At 38.7% G+C, this 26643-nt stretch overlaps 1 protein-coding gene across 1 annotated transcript in view; it reads right to left on the reverse strand.

Annotated features, from left to right (window-relative positions):
- The window catches only part of LOC139737941 (26S proteasome non-ATPase regulatory subunit 11B-like), a 232528-nt gene that overhangs the window by 39745 nt on the left and 166140 nt on the right, over positions 1 to 26643 (reverse strand). Inside the window, exons 8-9 of the mRNA XM_071648606.1 lie at positions 24805 to 24928; positions 3542 to 3703 (exon numbers count right to left, since the gene is read on the reverse strand). Of these exons, the coding sequence (XP_071504707.1) occupies positions 3542 to 3703; positions 24805 to 24928 (286 nt within the window). The remainder of the gene's footprint in view (positions 1 to 3541; positions 3704 to 24804; positions 24929 to 26643) is intronic.

The following is a 26643-nucleotide window of genomic DNA, read 5'->3' on the forward strand; positions in this document are numbered from 1 at the left end:
AGTGTGTATGATTAAAGCCGAAATAATTTATGAAATCATCGCGATCTCGCCGGGTGACAGTAGCGTAAAAATACATGCAGTTGAATAACGCATGTTAACCTCTTATACTTAATCGGTGTTCAGAAAGAGAAACAAACACATCTAACAGTTCAAGAACGGATGTACAAAAAGGCGAAGAGATTTTCGGAAGAAAATAAAGAACGCCTTTTTAATCCCTTTGGGCGCAACGATCATACATTGTATAAAATTACAGCTGAAATGATTCATGAAATCATCGAATTCCCACTGAGCACCAACAGTGTAAAATACCTCGCAAGTTACGGTAAAGAACGCATGTATGCTACTCTATTTGCGCTGGTGTTAAAAACTTAACAAACTCATTTTATACAATCTGATTTTGTGCATTATCATTTTACACTGTATTTCACAAACGAAAAAAAAAATTCTTTCAAAATGGTTCAACACAAGAGGAAGAGATAGGTGTAGAAAGAATCACGAAAATAATATAGGCCTATACTTCTCAAGAACATAATGTGCAAATATTATGCGAAGAGATTTTTGGAAGAAAAATAAAGAATTAGCTCATTTCAACCCCTACGTACTTTTTCGTCTAATTCACAATGATTTCCCTTTATTCTCTCAACAATAATGATCCATAGTTGTGTAATAACAACGCAAAGGATGTTCTTAACTTTCATTGATGGGTATATGACGTCGTGCTTATGTTTTTCTTTGTTTTTGATGCGTACGATTATAATGAGGTACCGGTTATAACGAGGTAATATCGCCGGTCCCATGGATCTCGTTATAACAGGGTTTCACTGTACGTACATGTACCTACAAAAAGGCAGACTTGCGGAAAACAACCATAGGCCGGTCGCACTGCAGCGAAGTAGCACTAGCTAGCTAGAGCTCGCATGCGCAGCCTAAACGCAGACTTGCGATAATTGCGCCTTTGGAAATAAGCAACCACTAGGTTGCGATATCGTCCGTCGAGTAAGCTAAGCAGACACGATTTCTTGAGAGGTTCAAGAACACATGAGGGGCATATGATGCAAAATCATTTACATTGAAATGATTGTGTTGTCAATGTCAATATTCTGAGGTAAAATGCTTTAATTCAAATTCTATATCAAAATCAAAGCACTATCTCGATCCAAAAGTAATCATACATTCGTGTTATAAGATGACTGACGCTTCGATCATGCACGCAATTAATGCCAATCACATCACCAGCAGCGCTCATGTCACACATACGTGTATGTGTACACAAAGGCACCACGGCACCTTACACCACTGCAAGTCGATAGTCATACACACAAGTACACGTGCACATGCACATGAAGGACGCAATAGACACAATATCTGCGTGGAGTTTATTACGAAAATGGTCTTAATACGAGAAACCACAAATTTGACAAACTATTTTTCCTTTGTTGATAAGAGAAATCAAATACAGTTGAACCTCTCGTATCCGGACAAGTCGGGACCGGGGCTCATCCGGATAAGGGATTTGGCCGGATATGGGAGACTCAATGCTTTATACATGTACATATACATACACATGTACTGATGTAGCCCATTGTAGTACCACATGTATTAATGTGTATACTGCAACCTTTTCATTGTTACACTCAGTAACAGACCCCAAAATAGAGGTTCGTGTTTGCAAGAATGAAATCACTTTCTTTAATAAATTCTTGGGATGATTTACCTAAATAATTATTAAGAAATGTATCAAGCAGATCTTGAAAATAAACAGTACGAGTCTACGAAACTACACTTCAAAATTCGATCATCACGGCTCGGCAAAGTCGACTGTAGGTCGCCATTGTTAGATGGTCTCCCTCTCTTTCTTTGGGTGTGTACTGTGTGTGAACAATTTTGAGTGTTCAATATCATTCTTTGCTCAGCCAATGACTCGAAACAATGCATGTCTATCTAGTCATATCGACGGCTGTGTATGGACCTATATGTGGCAATGCGATATGAGAGGACTCGAGCGCATAATCTGTCCATGTTCTTGCGCTGATTTGGGGATGTTTGGGGATGTTAAAATGTCTGAAGGTAAGCAATTTGGAAGGAAATTTGATGTAATGTATGTAAATCATGTTGGAAGTAACATGTAATTCATGTGTGTTTGTGTAGGAGTTCTCAAGGAGTTGGGAATCCCCCTTTCCTCCCGTAATTATTTTAAAAAAAATCACGGCGAGATTGCGTCCGTATAATAGAGAGATCCGGATAAAGGGAGGCCGGATAAGAGAGGTTCAACTGTACCATTTTAACAAATATCTTCAGTTGAAAAATGATTTTCCCTGGCTTTCCAGAAGAAATAGATGGATTCCCTGAATTTCCCTGACTTTTTGCTTCTGGAAAAAGTATTTTTAAATTCCCTGACTTTCCAGAAATTCCCTGACGCGTACGAGCCCTGGGGATTGCATGGGCATGATGCACAGAGGGCTGCAAAACAGAGTGGAGCTTCATGTGAAACTGCATCTTTCAGATAGTGTCAGGAAATACAGGAGTTCAGAGATGTTTGAAAGGCTGCCTGCTAAGCTGATCTATGGAGGCACAGTTAAAGACGTCCATGAGGTGCTGGGGGACATCATGGACCAGAATACTCAGTAATGAGTATCTTATTCAAATTCATGAAATTCTTCTGTCGAGGTGCTTTTATTTCAACTGATTGACAAATTGCCTGACATGGATGTAAATAAGCACTGAATTGATCAGTGTTTTAGTAGTAGCCATGATAAAAAAAAACATGTGCGTACGTACTCGAGCAGGATTCGAACCTAAACTCCTTGACGGAAGAAATTTATGAATTTGAATGATTATGCAGTACCCGCTGCATGCTATAAGGATTAGAACCAACACTTGTTGTCGGGTGGAAGCTCGGTGGTCTAGTGGAGATGACGCCTGTCCGGATTTTGGCAGTGTACGCTTATTTGAAACCCACTATACAATATACTAGCACACAACACTTATGGCAAGGTCGTATACTATTGTACTTTCTCAGGCATAGATTCCTTCCTTAAGTTTAGGGAACATTACATACTGTGTATACCAAGCAAAGTATGTGACGTACTGTTGATGTCCATCTGTCAGAACTGCCACAATTGCTCAATCAATGAAATCAACAGTTTACATGGTCTGCCAAAATGGCACACCTGTCATGATTCATAGTACATATCATGGAAAGATGACAGTCTGAGGGAGGACAAACAAGGGGAATAGGCTGAAGCAAATTTGTCTTTTTCTTGGCATTTTTCACCAGTACGTGCAAAAGCCCTAAGAGATGAGATGGTAGGTTGAAATAGCATTTTCAATACAATGGACTCAATAATTTAGAGGCATTTATTATATGTGAATCGTTAAAACGCACAATATTTACATGACAAATTCTGTACACGCCCTAAATGCCTCGTTTTCTCGAGCAAGAAAAGGAAGAAAGTGTGAGGAAACAAAAAGTGGGTTCAGATGGGTCCCCATTTCTGACCATGATGCACTGGAATGTGTTTTAATATATCACAATCCTTACCAAAGGAAGCTTGATGATGCCTGCTACATGTGAGACTTGCACCCTAGAGAAGGGCTCAATGATGCGGCAGAGGTTAAGCTCCAGCAAGTTGTCATACAATGATGCCAAGTGGGCGTTGATGATGGGGTCCTCCTGTAACTCCTTTGGATACTTCTGGAGCGTCTAGTGTGACACAGAAATAAAATATGATTGAAACGTAGATTTTAATTACAAACACTGAAAGAGTAGGATGTAGATAAAAGGGCCACCTTACAATCCAGGCTCTTGTGTGGGATATACAATTGAATTAACTTTGTTTATATCAATGTAAAAGGATATCATTACTAAAATCTGATCACTTTTATTAATTTTTTTCAAGATGAAGAAAATATTAATTTCAGCAATTCAACCCCCTACTCAAGATGATAACCCTTTCAAGGGGTCAAATAAGACCACCATTAACAATCACTTACCACCACAATGTATATTTTGACAGTAAGGAAGCTTTATATAGAGGTGTTGTGTGATTTCTCCACACAAACTGACTGGGATCATGGAAATAAAATAAACAGTTTTAGGCATTGGGAGTTTGCCCTTGGACTGCCACTGTCATTTGAATAATTTTGTATTCCTTGCCTAGGCATGACATCTGTCCACAGCCAAGTTTCCATTAAATTGTATCCCTAGTTTTAAAGAATACCAGTAAGTTTGGTTTTAATGTATCTACTCACAGCATTTCAGGTTTTAAACCTACAGATATAACTAGAAATATCTAATGGTCATGGATACCCCTGTTCCTGCAGCTCAGTCTTCTATGAAAAAGAACTGAACCAGGGTTTGATAGTATAAAGTGCGATTTGTGTGTGTGTGTGTGTGTGTGTGTGTATGTGTGTGTGGGGGGAGGTGTAGCTTAAATGCTTCAGTTTGATACAACTAGAACCATCACTCAATGTGATTAATACCCCCATCTAACACTGAGGAAGTTAGCTAAACCAGCAATTACTTTGTATGCTTTTTATTGAAAAAAAGATTGTTACCAAGGCAATGTATTATTCAACATTGAATGAACATATATTTTGCTCACTGATAATCACATGTGGCATATCTCAAGTCAAGTGCTCAAATCCCGAGTAAAATGAATAAATTAGCAATTTCAATGATTTCAATAAAAATGCTGTTACCCTGGCAACAAAATGATATAATATACTTCATCAATATCAATCAATAATAATTAACACATACAAAAAGCTTGCACAACTTTATGAGAGATATTAACTGAAACCACAGTATTTTAGTATGATTTTCATTCAAAATATGCTGTGGGGCAATTCCATAAATTCGGACATACATTTTGGACACATTATTAAGCTGCCATAGACACAACGATTGAGAATATGTGTGGCACTCCGACAAAATGAGTCATAAGTCGCACGGGGAGTTTTCCCATTATGAGCCAAAAATGAAGGGGAAGCACTACTCGGGTCAAAAATTTTTATGACGGATTCTGATTCCTTGATGTTTTATCTATTTGTACAGAAAATTTCAGCGTGTAAGAATAAGTACAAGTGTTCCAAATCGCAGTTTTTCTGAGACAATTTTTTTTTCGGTTAAATTTTTTTCGAACGCTTGCCTTTGCGTTGCGTTTCGCACCTATTGTTCTTGCCCGATCGAGACTCCGCCTCCATTGCTAGGGCGTATGCTAATGAAGCACTGCTCTTGACCCCATTGAAGACAAAACAAAGCATGGTGCGCACAGTGGCGTTGGTGGCGGCGAGGGCTTTAGAATTACGCAGTAACAGTGAGCTGACCAAGGCTATCGATTGCATGACCAGCGAGTTGCGTTTGATACATGCACCACATTTCATGAAGTGCTGATTGATGTGACGCACAAATGGCGCTGAAAAAATTAATTCCAACGAACGATCACACAAAATCTATGACACTTTATCAATGAGCTAGTCATGATCACATATCGAACTTGAAACCTCTCTATGCGCGTGTGTATTTTTTACAACGGTTATTGGCCTCATGAATGAATTCATTCAAATAATTATAACTTTTGTTCCCTTGTATGTGACATGCTGTTTAAAGTTCATCTTTGGAGATATAGTAGGGCCTAAGTTGTCAATTATTCTTGTTTTTTGATAAAATCGACAATTTGTGTGATAATTTGCCAAATGTATGTAATGCGTAATGTTATTTCCCTGGTTAATAACACTTATTGCCCTATTTTCTTATGATGGTTTGGGCCGCGACGGCATGGAGAGAAATCGGAAGACAAACATTATTAATGCCCAAATAGCTCGTGTCCCCTTTGGAGGATATTCTGACTCTTGTCATCTGTGTATTTTTTAGAAGTAGTGAGACAGTGACAGAAAGCTGTGTCGCTACTCAAAAGTGTGCTTCTTCATTTTGTTTTTTTTTATCAGAATGTTTGTAATGATAGCTGTTTGTCGTGAATTATACGTGTAGCTGACATGTGAGAGGTCAAGTCTGCAAAGAATTTGGCTAACAGCTTTGCAAAGTAGCAGTGCTAATTGCCTATTGAATTGTGTATTCTGAGGAATTCTGAATGAAAGAACTCGGGATGACACTGTTCACGCCTTGTATCCGGGTAAACCCCGCATCAACGAAGCCTTGAACAACAAGGAAAAGTAGAAATTACGCGGTGCGTAATATATGTCCCCGCCGGAAGTAGCATTTAGTAGCAAAAAGTACAATGTAAGTAAAAAATCAAGGTCAAAGGTCAAAGAGGTCAAAGGTCAAAATTCTGTGTACAAGTTTTGAAGCCCTCACCTAGTGCCATCACATAAGCAAACGGAATCAAAATCAGGTTAGAAATGGCGAAGGAGAAGCATTTTGTAGCCAATGTACAATATAGGTCAAAAATCAAGGTCAAAGGTCAAAGAAGTCAAAGGTCAAAATTCTGTGTAGAAGTTTTGAAGCCCTCACCTAGTGCCATCACATAAAGCAAACGGAATCGAAATCGGGTTAGAAATGGCGGCGGAGTAGCATTTTGTAGCCAATGTACAATATAGGTCAAAAATCAAGGTCAAAGGTCAAAATTCTGTCTAAAAGTTTTGAAGCCCTCACCTGGTGCCATCACATAAAGCAAACGGAATCGAAATCGGGTTAGAAATGGCGAAGGAGTAGCATTTTGCAGCCAATGTACAATATAGGTCAAAAATCAAGGTCAAAGGTCAAAGAAGTCAAAGGTCAAAATTCTGTGTGGAAGTTTTGAAGCCCTCACCTAGTGCCATCACATAAAGCAAACAGAAGTGAAATTGGGTTAGAAATGGCAAAGGAGTAGCATTTTGTAGCAAAATGTACAATACAGGTCAAAAATCAAGGTCAAAGGTCAAAGAAGTCAAAGGTCAAAATTCTGTGTAGAAGTTTTGAAGCCCTCACCTAGTGCCATCACATAAAGCAAACAGAATCGAAATCGGGTTAGAAATGGCGGAGTAGCATTTTGTAGCCAATGTACAACACAGGTCAAAAATAAGGTCAAAGGTCAAAATTCTGTGTACAAATTTTGAAGCCCTCACCTAGTGCCATCATATAAAGCAAACGGAATCGAAATCGCGTTAGAAATGGCGAAGGAGTAGCATTTTCAAGCAAAATGTACAATATAGGTCAAAGGTCACAACTGAAATTCTGTGTAGAAGTTTCAAAGCTCCCATGTAGTGCTATCATATAACGCAAACAGAATCAAAATTGGCTCGTAAATGACAGAGAAGTAGCAAATTGAACATTTTGATCACACACGGACACACAGACAGACAGACGGACGGACGGACAGACGGACGGACGGACACACAGACACACACACGTACGGAGCCCGTTTCATAGTCCCCTGCTCGAACTCATTCGGCGGGGACAATGAAAGGTAAACTTCCTGCTATCAAGGGGTGGATAATCACGCAACCAGTATTCTTTCTTCGCCATTGATAGCAGAATCAGTGACGTAATGGAGCAACAGTATTGGAGGATCGGCATTATGTCTGCTAATTTGTAAAAGAATTTTTCAGTACCCTTTTGTGTTCAGAACCACAGTCAGGGACGCTAACTTCTTTATTTCCTACAAACTATCGTTACTATCTTATAACTTGAATTTTATGAAAGGTTAAAAGTGATCGCGGAATCATTTCTTCTGCGTGACACCATGCTTTTACAATAGCATACCAAGCTAAAATCGTTTACCTGTATAGAAAGGGCGGGAATACACACTTATCGCAATCATCCGGATTTGAGAGTGACACACTCTACTATTTTTCTTCATCTTTCCCCCGACAAAGACCATGGTAATTCAAAACAAACAAACAAACAAACAAACCAACAAGCAGTTGCATTATATCAGAACGTACAGAATTTGTGCGTTTCATGTATGTATCTTCAGGTCATCTCTTGATACATGTATGAGTAGGCATTTGTTGTCCTTTTTTATAGTGTTTCCTAATAGAGGCCTTCAGCAAAAACCCAACACAACTTTTATTAAAGAGGGAAGGGAACTTAAATTTAAAGGGTGTGTACAGTTCTGGTCGAGGTGAGGATTTAGCTTTTAACGTTTTGCGAGTTATTCAGAAACCACTCTATGAGATGTCAAAGAGCATGCAATTCTAAGGGGTATCAAAAGTTTATTTGATGAAAATCGGTTTTGAAATGGCTGAGATATCCAAAAACAAGGTGAAACAAAGAGATCCTAATAAAAGGTGTGGCCTGTAGTCTTTTATTAATATCACTTTTTTGGATATCTCAGCCATTTGAAAACCAATTTTCATCAAATAAACGTTGAATCCTTCTTTAAAATACAGGCTCTTTCATATTTCATAAGAGGTTTCTCATTATCTCACTTAGGAATGTAAAAAACATGAATCCCCACCTCAACCAGTACTGTACAGCCCTCTAAATACATAACATAGTTTACAGAAATCAGACATGTAAATAAGGCAGTCATATACATCCACATGGCCGATTGTAATCTCTTTAATAATTTGACTATTAAACATGATAGCCTGGATTTACGTCCTTTTTCTAATTTCTTGAACTTTGCCTCATTTTTCTTTCTTTTTTTTTTGAACAATTGCTCGCAACATTTAAAAATTGTAACACAGTCTGCTATCCCACAATATAATGTTCAGTTTGATTCGTCACTTATTGTTGGTCGGGTGACGCCAAATGTTGGAAACTCGAGCAATACATAGCATTTTGTTTGTTGGTTTTCGTCTCATCGCTCAAAAGAATTTTGACTACGATTACAGAGGTATCATCTACAAGACTTAACTTATGGTTTACAGAAGTGATCATCAATTCAGTAAGGATTAGTCAACAAGCCATGAATTCACTTTACTCATCATGTCTAATCGAACTACGACATTGTTGAGATAACTGCGCCTTTTTATTCTCATAGTTCAAACTAATTCTTGATATAATCAAAACAAATAATTCATTATATATTTTCTCAAAATACTCAAAAGATGGCAAAAGTCAAACTTTCTACCAAGAGTGCATACGGCAATCTTTTCTGGAATAAACAACTTTTCTAGAGCTATCAGTTCCCCTTTGACGATGACTTCGATTGCGTTTTGAACTTGTACCGAACTACTTTTAAAACAGCTATTATCTTTACAGTTCGATTAATGAACCAGTCTTTTGAATTCACAACCAACATTCGTAATCGTAACCATACAGGAACATAATACTGTCAAAAACAGTTGAAAAATGTAAATGCTACAATGTATAATAAGCACGAAATAAATGAGTAACGATTATCTTCATACATTGTAATTCCTAAGGCGTGACAAATTTATTATCACGAGCGTTCGCCCACGTCCGGCATGCCTTCTTATCTGTTAAGTAGTTAGCTTGGCTTGAGCTTGGCATGCGCCAATGCCGTCCGCGTTCGGGAACGCCAGCTTAAAAGTCTTTTGTTTAGTGCCTTTGTTTCGAACACAATAGCGTCAACTTCACTGCACCCAATTGACCACGAAGCCATCGCTCCATGTAGCCAGCGTTCGGGAACGCCCGGATTAAGTCTTCCCTTTGTCTTGTGCTTAACACTTACACAGTTGATTTCATGGAAGCTTAAAAAACGGACAAACTAGCAAACAAATGAAACCACCAAAGGCATCACACTATTACGCGTTAGTAACGCTGTGATTACCTTAATTTGCGTCGATGAGAGGCGTAATAAAAAAGTATCCGAAATAGTATCTGAAATAGTATTTATTCCCCTTACATGATCGTGAGACCACTCTTGTAAGCAGCTTCTCAGGTGAAGCAAAATGTGTGTAATGAAGTGACAAGTGTATAAGAAAAGCATTCACAATAGCTAGGTAGATTGACGGAAACTTGACACCCATGGCCGTGCCAGCCAGGCAACAGGCTGGTGGAAATTTCCAGGAACTTCAAAGCAGGTTTGCCGCCAGGCAAAACCGCAGGGTAAAGGAATTTGCGTACGCGCTGAATGGGTCGTAAACATCGTGTCAATTGCATGGGGCCTGTGAACAGGGGCTATGTAGAGTATTAGTAACCCTGTGCTGTATAATACGTGCATGCTGATGGAGACATGTGCTGGAGTTGGCGAGAGCTAGCTGATGAGAGCTCCCTGCCTGAAACCTGGGAGGCACATACACATCTGGCTCTGCTAAAACTATGGAGCTATAGTACAGTAAACCTCGCTTAAGTCGACATCGCTTAAGTCGACATGATAAAAAAGTCCCAATTTTTGCCTTTGTTATTCCTTGAAAATTTCTTCGTCTTAGTCGACACTTATAAGTCGACAATTCGCGTAAGTCGACCTGATTTTTTTAGTGCCAACTGAGCTGAAATACGTGTTTATTCCTTCGTCTAAGTCGACATAATTTTTTTTTTTCGCTCAAAATCTTATCGCCATTCTCTGAAAAAGAATTGTTTTCCCGCTCTCATTTGATTCGCTGCATTTCTAATCGGTAATTCGCTAGTGTACGGCGGGTTGTGCCGAAAGGGTGGGTTGGGTGGTGGCGCGTCGCGTTAATGGGAACACCACCCTTCGTCCAAAGCCCCCCCGGTTTTGCCGAAAGGGTGCGTTGGGAGCGTTGAGTCGCGTCGCGTTGACTGGAACCCCACCCTTCGTCCAAAGCCCCCCCCCCCCCCGGTTTTTGCCGAAAGGGTGCGTTGGTACTTTTTCTCAATGACATGTAATATTAAAAGACGAGTTTTGAATTCATATTTAACTTCAAACAACCATTTCAAAGAGGCTATCGTCCGGATCGGTTTACACTCTATTACCACTTGGTCTACAGCCAGTTGGTCTGGCACCATGGGGGAGGGGCGAGGGACCCTAAACTTTACCCTAATCTTATTTCATGTGTATGAACATCTGTTTTCTCCCTCCATGCAGGGTCAGAGGGTAGTCCTTAGTCGTAGAAAAAGGGCCCTTCCCCCCCCCAAAAAAAAAATAGCCCAGTTGGTCATATAGACGAAACGATGATTGGACCAAATGGTACCCGATTAGACCAGGAGGCTGGCTATTAGACCAAATGACAATAAGATCAATGGTTATTAGACTAAATGGGTGTAGACTAAATGATAGACAGAGGCTAGACCAACTGGGCAATGGACCAAAATTAATGATGTGTACACCAAATTTATATATTGGACAAATTTGGTTTTATTTTAGACCATTTGATGATTAGACGAAATGGAATTAGACCAACTCATAATAGACCAAATCGGTATTTGATGATATGAATTGGCGTTAGATGAAAAATAGACCAAATGGCTATTATTAGACGAATTGACTGTAGACCAAATAGTAATTAAACCAAATAACAATTAGACCAAACAGTAATTGGACAAAATGATGACTATAGACCAACTGGTTATTAGACCAACTGATATTAAACAGTCTATTAGACCAACTGGGTGTAGACCAAGTGGTAATAGAGTGTAAACCGATCTGGACGATAGCCTCTTTGAAATGGTTGTTTGAAGGTTAAATATAAATTCAAAACTCGTCGTTTAATATTACATGAGAAAAAGTACCAACGCACCCTTTCGGCAAAACCGGGGGGGGGGGGGGGGGGGGAGGGGGGGGCTTTTGACGAAGGGTGGGGTTCCAGTCAACGTGACGTGACCCAACGCTCCCAACGCACCCTTTCGGCAAAACCGGGGGGGCTTTAGACGAAGGGTGGTGTTCCCATTAACGCGACGCGCCACCACCCAACCCACCCTTTCGGCACAAGCCGTGTAGGGCATACATTCATTTACATTGGAGAATTATATGTAGTTGCCTACCCAAAGCAGTTCACTTTCCTCCTTTTCTCCTGCTCGTTATTCTCAAAACACACAAACTTTGTACACATAAAGGTCCTAGTAGAAAATCATTATCAGAACATGAAATACACATCTAGGTGTTTCTGTTTATCCGAATATTTTAATGTTAATTATTCCGAAGCGTTAATAGAAACCTGGGCCCGTTTTTAGAAAATTAATCAAATGCAACTACATCATGTACATGTAATTAAATGCAACTGAAAATTAAATGCAGGTGTATCAAATCACAAGCAACTTTGCACATAAACGCAAGTGCGTTGCTGAAAAGGCTTGCGTTTGATAATCATATGAAACTAGAAAATAGTTGTACGAACCTGAAACTCAATTGCGTTGAAATGCAACTCTAAAAATCAAATGAAGTCCATCAAATCACGCGCAACGCTGTATTCAAACACAAGAGCGTTGCAGGGAAGACTTGTGGTTTTCGTAAGAAACTAGAAACTGCGTTTAAAAGCATCTCTTAACATCTACGGAGGTGCATTATTGTTGAAAAGTCTTGCATTATTTTGTTTGTTTTTTCGTACGCAAAATTAAAAATTAAACGCAGCTCTGAAAATCAAATGCAATTGCAAGTCCATGTGATCACGCAGAACGCTGGATAGACTTGCGTTTGATAATCGTACGAAACTTGACAATTGTAGGGATCTTCTTTAAAACTCAGTTGCGTTTCAACGCGATTCTAAAAATCAAATGCAAGTCCATCAAATCCCACGCGACGTTGTATTCAAACGCAAGAGCATTGCAGAGAAGGCATGCAGTTTTTGTACGAAATTATAAGAAACTGCGTTTAAACGCATCTCTAAACATCTACGGAAGTAAGTTATTGTTGAAAAGACCAGCATTATTTTTTACTTCGTACGCAAAATTAAAAATTAAACGAAACCCCAAAAATCAAATGCAAGTCCATCAAATCACACGGAACGCTGAAAAGAAGTCTTGCGTTTGATAATCATCCGACACTAGAAAATTGTAAGAAACTTAAACTCAATTGCGTTTAAACGCATTCTAAAGTCAAATGCAAGTCCATCAAATCACAAGCAACGCTGTATTTAAAATGCAAGAGCGTTGCAGAAAAGACTTGCGGTTTTTGTACGAAACTAGAAACTGCATTTAAATGCATAAAACTCTATACCGAAGCGTGTTGTTGTTGAAAAGCGTATCAGGACAACTCCCCCGGAGGACTAGTCCCCCAGGGACTACTCCCACCTGACAGCTCCCCCGGAGGACCACTCCCCCGGAGGACGTCTCCCCCGGAGGACTACTCCCCCGGAGGACGTCTCTCCTGGAGGACTACTCCCCCGGAGGACGTCTCCCCGGGGGACAACTGCCCCGGGGGACAACTGCCCCGGGACAACTGCCCCGGGGGACAACTGCCCCGGGGACTACTCCCCCGGGGGACAACTCCCCCGGGGGACAACTCCCCCGGGGGACAACTCCCCCGGGGGACAACTGTTACTGCTATTCACTTCCCAAAATGCATGTGGAGTCGCAATCATTTGTAAACTGTCTGAAGTGCTCGATTTCTCTCACTCGTTTTTTGCCACGTGATTTATTTTTAACTGGCGAGAACGATGTGGAATTCTGGCCTCCACCGTGAATTGTGCACTTGCCAGGCGCAAATTGTTCTTTTCATAGGTGAAGCCGTGTGCGGAAAGCACGTGGTTGGGATAATCCTTGCGTTCCTAAAGCGGAAAGGAACGCCATGAATGCGACTTGTGAGCAAGCCCGTTCTGTTGCGTCCAAGGAACGCCCTCCTTAGGCTGATGAATAGAGGGATAAAGCCCCCCTATTCTGCACGCAGGAGGAATAGGGGCGTCCCCTAACAAAAGGAGGAACGCGAGCATTCCCCATGCGGCCGAACGCTCGTGATAATAAATCTGTCACGCCTATTAAAGTGATGTCGCTACGAAAATGACACATGGTTTGACTACTGCTTCAGCAAATAAAAGTAAAAAGGAATGGGATATACTTCTAATGACAATACCACGCCGTACGATGCATTCCACTGTATTCGGTAACGTTTGGTTACGTTTCTGTGAGCTCTATGTACGGAAAATAAAAGGCAGATTGATGCTAATAACATGCTTACACACGTCTTCAAAATGTTTTTTGAAATACACCGTGTACAATGTAATGTTTTATAGTATATGGTCTAAAACTTTGAATTTGCGAGTCCTTTATAAAGTTATAAAGGGTTATTACATTATCAAGTAAAAAGGATTTAAGGATTCAGATTTGCTCAGAAGACTAACAATGCTATATATGGCGATCATTCGCAACAGAGACAATCCGCTTCAATAGATATACAATATAATTCTGTTTCCATAAATTGAAAGAGAAACGTAAAGTCAACTTTTTAACTTCATTTAGCCTTCTCACCAATTGAACTTGATTTGATTTGCCATGCATGATATCGCTGTGTGTTCTAGTAATTCTATCAAATTATTTAATTGGCGTGCTTGTTTTATTTTGCAGAATATTACAGGTAAGTATTATTCATTGAAGTTCAGAATGTTTGTACATATGGCGTGTTCGTTGTTTTGTATTTTCATTTTTATAATATATCATGTGTCCATTATCTGATTCTGACCATGAAAATATGGCGACTGTTTAAATGCGGAGTATGTATTGGAAAACTAATGTCTTCTGCCAGTATAGACTAACTAATTTCTAGCCTATCCCCGCTTGAAATGGAAATGAAATTAAAAAAGATAAATGAAGTTCGACTTTCAGCAGATTTCAACCGTTTTGTATAGTGCCTGATACATGTAATGGACACAATTCTTTAGCGCATAAGCAATCTCACAACTTTCGGGAATAAATGTATGTATTAATGACTGTATCTCATGAAAGAAAACTTGTCTCCTTGCCTGAATTTTAGTTTCTTTCTTTTCAAGCTTGCGAGAAAGAAATAGTTGAAAATCAATCGCAAACATAAAGAGAGGCACATCCTTACAAATAAACACAGGAGTACTGAGACACACTATGAAATAAAAACGGGCCTTTTATCACTTTTGACAACGCATGACATTGAAATGCTTTATTCTTTTTTTTGGGGGGGGGGGTGAATTCAATTGATTATTCTGATGGTTCGTTGATCACACAATGAAATATCGTTCGCTATTAGCTTAGTTTCGTTAGTAAGAAAATTAAATGCGGTGCCTTTTCTGGTGGTTCCTTTATCCGAAAGTAATCAGGCAATCATTCATTTTAGTAAGGTTTGTGAATACAAAACGAAATGAGGAATGCCTAAGTATTAATTCCAAATATTTGTCAGTATAATTATCTATACTCAAATTACTTCCCAAATGCAGATTGTAACTGTAAATGCGTGACTTAAAAAAAAACAAAAAACATTACATCAACCTTTGCTTGTGATACGTATAGTACGTGCAGCATTGGCAAGCGTGATTTAATAGCGATAATTACTGTGGACCCAACGCCTATAAAGGAAATGTGCCTAATATGGCGGGAATTCAGAATGTTACGGCTGTATACAGCTGCAGCAGAACAGACGCGAAAGCAGTCTTTGATTCTCTACAACATTACGACCATGTGCGTAATCTGAGGGTTTTTAGTACATGCAAAGAACACGATCTCAAAAGACGACTATCGTTAATCAACTTCATTGACTTTCTCTTCCGATGCTGTCTTTTGAACCCCCACCTACAATGGGTTCTCAGGTTCTATTTAGGTACTGGTACTTGCCAAACTCATCCTCTTTAGTTTCCATTGACAACAACATGGGAGGAGAATGGAAGCGATCAACGCCCTCACTAAAAGACGCTTCTCGTAATACGCATTGCATGCCTTTTTACCTCTGCCAAGGGAGGAGGTTATGTTTTCGTTACCGTTGGTTTGTTCGTTAGTTCGTTTGTCCGTGCGCAAAATAACTCAAAAAGTAGTCAACAGATTTGGATGAAACTTCCACGAAAGGTTGAGAATGACACAAGTAACAAACGATTAACTTTTGGTAGTGATCCGAGAATTTTGGGGGAATTTATGACGGATCTTTGATATTTTGGCAGTAGGGTCAATGAACTTGGGAGTTCAGGCTGCGCGTATTTGAGGTTTGAATGCGTGCACTAAAGTGCGTGCTCTAGTTTCTGCTATGTCGAGGCGCGCCGTGCAGCTGAGGGTTTATGACGTAACAAAGGCTTCTATATTGGGAAATTGGGCGACTTTCAGCACACAATCCTATATAAGTAGGCCTACGTATAGAAATCTCTATGGAAGAACAAGATCAGTGGTGGAAATGAGCTGCATGCTTGGCGGAGGTCTGCGCTCTCAGAGTGCTTTTCTCTAGTTTTTCTACTGTTTCCTATTGTTTGTGAGTTAAAAACTTGCGGCAAACTACACCACAGCCGACACAACGCGTGCCGACTCATTCATGCGGCGGCAGCGGCACGGACACAAATGCACCAAAGTTTACATTCGGGCTGCCGTATTGGTCAGAATCGTTAATGATAGACCTCTCCTGCGATTGGTTAATTATCTTACACACCCAAGCTATCGCCTTATACGGTAGTGCGTGCGATGGAGCGTAAACGCCGTCGCTAAGCAGGACCGTTGTATTGTTTCGTCCCGTGAAAAAAACAGGTTGTGAGCTCGAACATAGCCTGAACTTTGAGAGCGATTTTCTCCGTTATTTAGAAATTGGACTGACATCATAAGCATAGTTAATATTCGTTTTTATGGCCTATAGGGATGTCGAAATGATTTGTTTTATATATCAGTGTGAAGCTTAGAGTCTTTAGAATTCACATATAGGCATAACTACGATTTCATTTTTTGAGACTTTTGACTCATTCCGACGGAGCGCATCACATATGAAACTTTTTTGTGGACATGACATGACAAGTGTTTAGTAGAAAACAAGTAACTATGAAAAAATCACATCAACACCTTAATGACCTTGGAATGATTAAAAAATAACATGTTTTCGGACGTACACAGAAAAAGTGAATTTTCTGACTTCAATAAGTTCAGTCACAAAGTTCTGTGAAGTATGTAATATTTTTCTAAAAATTCACATTACATCAGATAATCTAGACGTGAAATGATGTAGAAATGTAAAAAGAATTAGCAATTTAAACAATTAACATGGAAATTATTATGTTTTTTTTTGTTTCGGACGTACAGTTTCGGACATACACGACCGCCGTTTCGGACGTACAGTATATACGCCCTCAACAACACTTATAATAAATGCAAAAAGAAATGATTAATCCTAGGCCCTTCTCAGATGATAGCACTTGTCTATCATGTCAGCATTACCAGTGTAAATGAATAAAACAGCTTCAGAACATGAAAAATACTGTACATTGGGTCTGTGCATTATCAGCTGCCTTAATATATGTAACAATATTCAGGCATGATAAGTATGTACTTGCATTACAGAACCAGAATTCTGATATCAACTTTGTGTGATTACACATGCCGTCAATCCCTCGTTTAAGGCGAGACCCCACTTTAACGAAGCTGATGGGGTGCCATACCCCCCTAACGATTCTTCGTTTGAGAGTTAGGAGTCGAAGTATTTGTCCATTGCAAATTAACTTTCTGCTCAGGCGTGACAAACCTGGAGGCCAAGCCAGGGTTTAATGACTACAGCAGCTGTCGTATTACGTAAGAGCATGATAAGGATATCTGCCTGTGGCAGACCATTCAAAGTGAACTCAATTTTCTCTATCCTTTCTAAAGTTTTCAATTTTATATTCTATTGAGAAATTCTATGGTCATCCATTTTACAATTCGAACAAAAAAAATTGACCCGTAAATAATGAAAATACAGGAATAAGAAGGAGAGCATTGCCAGTTTGCCGGTGCTGACAATGTGTAATTTTTTTTTGTTTTATAATATTTTTTTATTTGAGTTTCATTCAATGTGAAATCCATTTTAACAATAAAATTAATACGTCCACCAACAAAAAAGAAAGCAGCGGTATTCTTCTTTCTTGTGCTGCTAAATCATTTTTCAAACATACAGTACGATATATTTGATTCCTTTTACCAAATCATACCGTGTTTTTATGAGAGAAATGACATAAAAATCTGCATAATTCTCAGAAAAAAGCTATTTTGATCAGCCTAATCAAGCCAATCCGAATGTGCCTTATCACACACACACCGACTAAGAAATGTGTGCTACTCAATCACTTTTTCACTTAACTTCCTTCTTTTTTTTTCTTTTTTGGCGGAGCACACGCTATTTTATATACATAAATATATCAGATAAAGTATAACTCTTAAAAGGGAAAAAAAAATTCTTGATCAACTTGATCAGATTGCTCAATATCCACTTCATTATATAAATTCTCTTACACTCTCTTGAGAATACAGCAGTTCCTAAAACGTATAAAAAAAGCATTCTTTACTTAACCGAACAAAACTCATCATTTTTTTTTTCTGATATGCTGATACATATACCGATTCCTAAACATTAATACGGCTAAAACCTAAACTGACCATACATCTGACTCTATGAAAGTTTCAACTGCTCCCATTTCTGCAAATGAAAACCAAGCTTACCTGCTTTAACCGCAACGTTCTTTTCCTGCTCTATAAAATCCAAAACAAATTTCTTTATCTTTTCCCTCTTGGGTAACTTATTTTGTTCTCTTGACCGAAATATTACAATTTTCATCAAAATTATCAAGGCATTCACGCATTTGATTCGATTTGAACTACCTCGTAAACCCAAAAAGATATCTCTCCATTCTAATTCTTCTAACTCAACTAAATCATAAAACTCAATAAGAAACTGCCATATCGGCTTTACTTTCACACAATCAAAAAATATATGTGAATAAGTTTCCCTTTCCAATTGACAAAAAGAACAAAGATTATCATTCACAAAACCAAACTTAAACAAATGTTCCCTTGTATATATCACCCCGTGTAACAACTTAAACTGAAATTCCCTAGTTATGTTTACTAAGTAAAGCCGTGCTTCTAGGTCTAAGAAATAAATTTCTCATTTCCTTATCACTGAAATCATACTTCACTTCACCATATCTTATTTCTAGAGTATACAATTCTTGTAAAGCTGTAACAAAATACTCATACACTATTTTTGACTTAATATTTTGAAATTCTAATATCTTACCCAAAATCTTCACCTGTATATCATAATTTAATACATCAATTTGCTGAAACTTTACACTCCCTGTGGACTCTTTCCACTTTTCTGGAAAAACATTATAAATATCATTTATCTTAAATATACCATTTCCCATGATACCTAAATTTCGAAAATACCCAACGGGTTTAATAAAACCTCCTTGTAAAATATGATGTACATTATAAACACCCTTTTCATATAAATCACAATCAAAAATACTCTTCCCTTTTATACATATTTTTCTATTATTAAATATAACTGGATTCATCACTTCATCTTCAAAATTCCTACATTTATCTATTTCCTGCCATACCTTAAAGGACAAGTCCACCGTCATATACATGTGGATTGAGTGAATGCAGCAATATTAGTAGAACACATCAGTGAAGGTTTGGGGAAAATCGGACAATCCGTTCAAAAGTTATGAATTTTTAAAGTATCTGCGCAGTCACTGCTGGATGAGAAGACTATTACAGTGTATGATGTCATATGCGTACAACCATATAAAGAAAATAAAAAGAGAATTTCACAAAACTTTACTTTTTTAATAAAGTGCACATTTCTTTGACTTCTTACTGACATATGTTAAGGGTAATATTATTCCCGCTGCCTTCTGAAAGAGAGAAGTCAAGTGTTCTTTTGTTATCGAGAAAAGTAAAAATATGTTGAATTTTCTTTATTCTTTCTTTATATCATTGTATTCATGTGACATCACAAGCTACAGTAGTCTTCTAATCCAGCCTTGAGTGAGCAGAAAGTTCAAAAATTCATAACCTTTGAACAGATTGTCCGATTTTGCTCAAACTCTCACTGATGTGTTCTACTAATATTGCTGCATTCACTGAACCCACATGTCTATGAAGGTGAACTTGTCCTTTAACCATTTCTAAATAAAAAGGTGGAACTGGATTTGTCAATGTCAATCTAGACCATTCATAATCACATAAAAATAAGAACCTTCCTCCTACTGATCGAAAACTAATATCAAAATTTTCCACCCAGATTTCTTCTCACCATACAATAAACGTTTCAACCATGTTTAATGCACAACGTTTAATGCACACGTACACACACACACACCATGGAGCTACATAGCCCATGCCAAAACCAAAACAATCTCCTCCTCTCGCGGAGGTCAAGCTCACAGAAACATACACGGTAATGTATGAAGAAAAAACACATAATTACATGTAATGGGCAGTTTTGCATTATTGAAAATATTCTGGGAATCAACATCTTTTAATTGGCAAGCTACAAAAGGCCTGTTATTGTTGTTTTTTCAACAGAATTTTTAACAGATTTAGTGAAATGTTATTGAGTACCTGCCAAACTATGGGCTGTGTGCAATGTATTTTTGTTGCATAATTTATTTTATGGTAAAATCTTATTCACTCTGAAATATTTATCGTCATTATTATCATTATCACTAACACTATCATAACCATTGTAATGACATGACCTGCTCCAGTACTCCTTCAGCAGCAACATCAGCCTGTAACTTTCAAATGAATGATTAAAATGCATGAAGATAAATCACAAATTAGACAGGGCTGCACACTAACCCTTTTTTTCTACTGGTCGGACTGGTCTGTCAGACCAGTAGGTACCCAGTTTTTCCATCTTTTACTGGTCCATTCCTTAAAAAAATTACTGGTCCGACAGTAATTTTTACTGGCCCTGGACCATCGGACCAGTGCCAGTGTGTGCGGCATTGGTGTAGATCATTAAATTAAAAAAATATGATATGACACCGAATGACATTAAATACTACAGTAGACCATGAAACAGATAAAAAAAAAGAAGAAGAAGATGAATGCAATCGTAGCTTTGTCAAGAAAATTGACAAAAGGTTCAGGAACTAACCAAAGTGAAATGAACATTGTATGGCCCATGTCTACGAGGTCGTAGGTTGTAACAATGATGTATATAATGTTTATTGTTGTCTAAATACATAATCAATTGCAGGCTGTGTGTCCATATCTGTTTAATCAAAATGCATGAAGATGCAGATGATAACTTCAGGTCACAGGATTAGGATTGTAAACAGTACCTGCTGACAAAAATGGTAAGAAACAGTACATTGTAGTATTGCAGTGTGATCGCAAGGTGATAGGAGCTGAAATACTCAGTCTTGGCCAAAATTTAACCCATTGAGGACGAGTCCCGAGTATACTCGGGCAAGTGTCTATGGGAAATGCATGTTGAAGCAAAATCAAACCGTCCTCAACGGGTTAAGAGGGAATTTCGTACAAGCCACCTTCTCTGCTCTATGTAAGTAACCAAATAATCAATATCTGTCCTTGTAAAGACACATTGCCTAAAGAATTTCTCTTAATGTTGATACATGACCATTCCCTACTGTTGGTGGTTTTCATACATTCTACAACATCAACTTCAGACCACGCTTTCTGTTCAGCCTAACTTGTTTGTGTACACACATACGAGGACAGAATTAGGTTACATAATAAATAATTAAAATTTGATTGAATTTCATAAACCTATGTATACAAGAGGATTAGGTACAGAAATGTATTCCTTAAACATGTAAACTTGATAGGTTGTTTTCAATGGGCTCCAGAGCACAGTAAGAAGTCAACATGAAAAGTGTTTCGGACGTACATAAAAGTTGTTTCAAACGTACATAAAAAAGTGTACGTCTGAACACATATTTTTCAATTCATTAGAGATAATTACAAAATTCTTAAGTTACACATTTTAAAGCAACAAAAAATTGCTTTGCATTGAGATTTTGCAGTTTACTGGCAATCAAGTTTTTATGTAAGATTTAAAAAAGGTGTTTTTTTTTTTTCTGGACGTACATTGAAATAATGCATAAGGGCAATTCCATGAGAAATGCTCACTTTGGTGAAAAAATGAAGTTTTGAGTTTCACTTAAGTTCTCAAATATTCTAAAAAAGTAACATATATGTTCATTTTTCACTAGTCGCATCTTTGTCATTACAAAATTTTGTATTATTCTCAGTCACTGAAAATACTGTATGATGTGTTGCAATGACGCAAAAATTTGGCTATTTTTGAAGAGTTTAGTGTTCCTGTCTCTAAAGAAGGCCAGATATGTCCTAGAGGCCTTGTTCAGCTTTTAAATTATAGTCCAGTGGACATTTCGAATGTGATTAGTGAGAGTAAGATGCTTATTAAGATTAACACCAAGATCCCTCACACAAAGGAAGAGAAGCATTCTCCAGCCAAATCCACAGAGATTGAGATCCCGGTTGCTGCCTAAACTGGGATGAGATAAGTAACAACTCAGTTTTGGCTCCACTCAGTTTGAGATGGTACGGGAAGACCATGACTTAATGTCCAGGAAACAGTCATGAAGTTTCTGCATGGAAGCAGCCCAATGGGTTGAGCAATACATATGTGATTTTGAACAGAGTGGACTACTTTGCTTTACTATACAACTGCAATCAGTGCATTCCCACTTTGTACACATCCATACATTACATCTCTTATTTACTTATTCTTTTTAAACATTTTTGTATTCTCTGGCATTCCATGCCTGGTGGGCTCCATGGTGCACTACATCCATTTGTGTGTAAAAGTGGGAGAATGATCCAGTGTGAATTGCACAGCTACAAAGGCTGTCTGATTCTTCACCAATGAGGAGGCCCGCAGGGACCAGGTGAGTGCCTGCATTTTCCCAGTACAGAAACCCAGATTAGCAGGACTAGAGCATGGATCGAGCTGCCACTTGGACCAGAGTCAAGAGCTAAAAGGAAGACTGGTTTGAGTGTCTCCTACCCATGCAAGAGGATCAACACCTTTGATGCAGTAACACAGAAGGCAAAGCATTAGGGAACATGAAAAAGGTTCACCTGAGGAAGAGTAAAAGACCCACAAATACTTTGAAACACCGACAAGAGGGGTGAACATCGCAGAACACTGCATCCCAACATCTTATGGTCAAGAACCTTTAACATGGCCATCTGTCCGATAACTTGGTCGCTCCCACAGAGGCCAACCCACACAGTCCATTTTTCTCTATTCATACTCAACAACAGCTCCCAGTGACAAACCATGTCATGAATATGAAGAGAGAAAAATGGATAATGGTTTAGCTTTCATGGGAAAGACCAAATTATCAACAACGTGGCCATGTTGAAGGTTATGAATCATAAAAGGTTAGAAGAAACCCTACACACGAATCTGCAGTCGTGCAAGCTGGCCTGATGATTTGACCACTTTCATTGACAGATCTCATTCATGCAGTGAGACATGCATTGTTCCTTCACAATAACATGCAAACTTGCAAAAAATGCAATTTGTTATTGTTGTCTTCAAAGTTCATGTGCACAATCATGCATGTTTGTCAACATAATTAGGTATCAATGGAAAGACGAAGAGTTCCCCTTTCCTCACAACCAACATTGCCCTCTCCGTAGGTGACAATTATAAAATAGCTCTCCAAAGTTGGATTACCTTTTTTTTTTATATGCACTGTACAAGAAGGACCAACAGAAAAAGCCACTTTAAAACAGTCTTGGCAAAGGCTAAAATTGAAACAGCCTGGTAACTCCTGTAAGCAGATACAAAGACAAATAAGGAATGGTCTCACCAGCAAAAGGTGATGTAGAAAGGCGAAAAAGGCAAGTGTCCTGCAGCGCAACAAGAAGTAATGTGTCTTGGTCGGCGAGGTGAGAGAGAAGATGTGTGAGCTTGTGTGGGGGGGCTCGTCGGGGGAGAGGGAAGAATTGCGTGGAAGTTGTGCGTGTTGCATTTGGCATGGTTGCGGTGCACACAGGATTCAGTATACATTATGGGAAGCGGACAGATGGTTTTTCACTGATGTAGATTACATGTATAGACTAGGTATCATGAAAATACCTTCAGGCATTGCATAAATATGGGGGGGGGGGAATAGTGAAATTGTAAGAATGTAAACTTGACCTTTGACCTTGAGCATGTGCATCCAAAAAGTTGATAGGTACAACTTTGGCCACTCATACATACATATGCCAAGTTTCATTTAGATACCTCAAATGGTTTTTAATGTTATGCTGTCCACAAAATCAATTACAGACGGACAACCAATAAACAAAATGCCTCTGGTGACACTTTGTGGTGGAGGCATAAAAAGTTTACGCATGACAGATGCTGGACAGATGACAGATGATGCACCAAGAATGCAGGACAATAATGCAATAGCTCACTTGAGCTTTTGGCTCTGGTGAGCCAGAAATGCACACGACTGACAATTAATGATTGCAATGGCTGGTAAACTGAAAAAGGGAAAACACAGAGGACAAAAGCTTCTTTTCTCTTAATACCAGGCATTTGTCAGATTGAATTTCATATACTAGGGACAATTAGCAAAGTGCTAATTGTGCATGGTTAAGTGTCATGCCCACATATTGGGGTTACGGTGATCACGCCTTCAGTGTTCTCGCACCTATACTATGGAACAACTTACCCATCCATGTCCGCGAAACTCCTACCGTAGACTCTTTTTAAAATTTTCTCAAAACCCATCTGTTCACTCATGATCTGTAATTTGTATTAACTCATTACATATATGTTATGTTTGTTCCTTAAGTTATAATTTACAGTGTTGTAATATGTATTCTGCATTTTATTTCATTTTACTATTTAATTCATGATCTAATTTCTCCTTTCTAATTCTTCTCCATCACAAGACATTTAGTGCTTAGAAACTTTTAGCAATAGCGCTTTATAAATGATATCCATTATTATTATCATTACAGTGTTGGGTGGTATGCAGGGGCCAATACCAGCCACCACTTATGTGGGAGTCCCACGTAAATGGGAGAAAAGCTTGTCACCTGACCTATCTAGATTAAGCGGTTACCACTGTACTAGGAAGACTTACAGCTTGGAATTCTGAAAGGGATCTGTTTTTACTGGCATTGGCGATACTCTTCAGGGCTTCAACACTGGGTCCTGCATGTCTCAGAGCTAGCTTCCCACTTACTATTGACTGCACATCATCAGCACTGTAAGACAAACATAAAGAAAAATACATCATTCATTCACAATCATAATTTTACATTAAAACTAATCAAATGCTATTCACATCAAACAGAAAACATTTCAAAATAACTCATAAAAAATGATGCATTTTTAATTCGGTAATGTTACAATCCACACAATAACAACATCAACATATATGGTGTTCTTGATACCTGGTAGGGGAGAAATGTCTTAGTGCAACAGGGTGGCATAGTGTTACCAGTCTTATTGAGCACTGACAAGTCCTTCTCATACATATAATGCACATTGGAGTGTAGAGAGTCATTTTCTCATGCATAAACCAAACTCTCCCTTTGTGTACTCATTTATGTGAAGAGTGTGTGACAGAAAGAAAGTGGAAGAGGGATGATTGCACACATTTTTAATGGCATGCTTCCCCTGTTTCCATCTGTGCTTCATCTACTATAGACCGATTCAAGTGACTGTTCATGGAGGTGCGCCCTCTTAAGGCGACGCCATAACTGGGGGCCAAACAGGCCGGGTCAGCAAACGCCCTGCGTGCCTGGCAAGGGTGCCAGCGGCAGCCAGTGCTTTTACCACCCGGCGCCAGCCGGCCAGCTACTGTATCTGTGGCAGCGGTCGACGTGTCTGGCTTTGTTACAACCGCATTTTTTTCGCTCGCTAATTGTAAAATCCGCAGTCCAACAGTGATAAGCGGAATTCGTGAAAATTAAACAACCTATACCGAGTTGAGCATATGGGTAGGTGACATACGGCTGTAGCCAAAACTTGCATTTCAAGGTATTAATATCGGTACGATCCATGAGTGTTTGTAGACTCTTCTTGGCGATGACATGGGTAAGGCCTACTCGCGTGTATCATAAAACCCCTTATAGCAAATAGGCCTAGGCTTATTCACATTTGTGTAAGAGAAGGAAAACCGCTGGGGAGAAATGTGGCTAGGCGTAGGCAGACGTCTTGCAAGTAAGCCTAGACTGTTGAGAAGTTAAATGATATAATTAAATACATAGACACTCTACGATAAATCAGAATTTTGATCTAGATATGCCGCTATAGATTGCAACTTTTCAGTTAACTAAACATTTCTACTAATTCTAGGCTCTTACTCAGCGGGGTAAAATCTGTCTAACGTTAGATCTTGTCTAGAATTCCAGGCAAGAGTCCAGACTAACAACTGAGACCTATTGACTTCTAGAACCCTGGGCCTACATCCTTTATTATTTTCGGTTGTCGCTAACTGTAAAGTGCTTGTCATAATGATAGTCAGGAAGTGTATTTAAACTTTGGAGAGTACTGCACCAAGCATTGATCTTAACTTGTCTTCTAAAATGAACAACATACTTTACGAATATGCATTGATAGCATTGATAAAATTTAAAAGAAAATCTAGTCCTTAGTAGGCATAGGCCTAACTTTGCTTCAAAATCTGTGCATTTTTATTCCGTTGTATTTCACTTGTCTCTAATGTGGGCTGTATCTATAGGTCTATTTATCATGCTTCAGTGGTGAATGAATTTCACACACTGTCACTGCCATGCACCTTCAATTTCCGTTTTTTCTGCTATTTGTGCAGCCAACAACTGCACAATATATTTTCCTGATCCTTTGAAGTTTTCATTTTGTATCAATATTTCTGAATCGTTTAATTTGTTCAAAAGAAATGCAGGAAAAACCGCTGTAAGATTTTCGCACAGTAGGTAAACAATCACAATATTAG

Source organism: Diadema antillarum, unplaced genomic scaffold (assembly GCF_040938485.1).
Source record: "Diadema antillarum isolate AM-2024a unplaced genomic scaffold, OU_Dant_1.0 seq00000716_RagTag, whole genome shotgun sequence".
NCBI lineage: Eukaryota > Metazoa > Echinodermata > Echinoidea > Diadematoida > Diadematidae > Diadema > Diadema antillarum.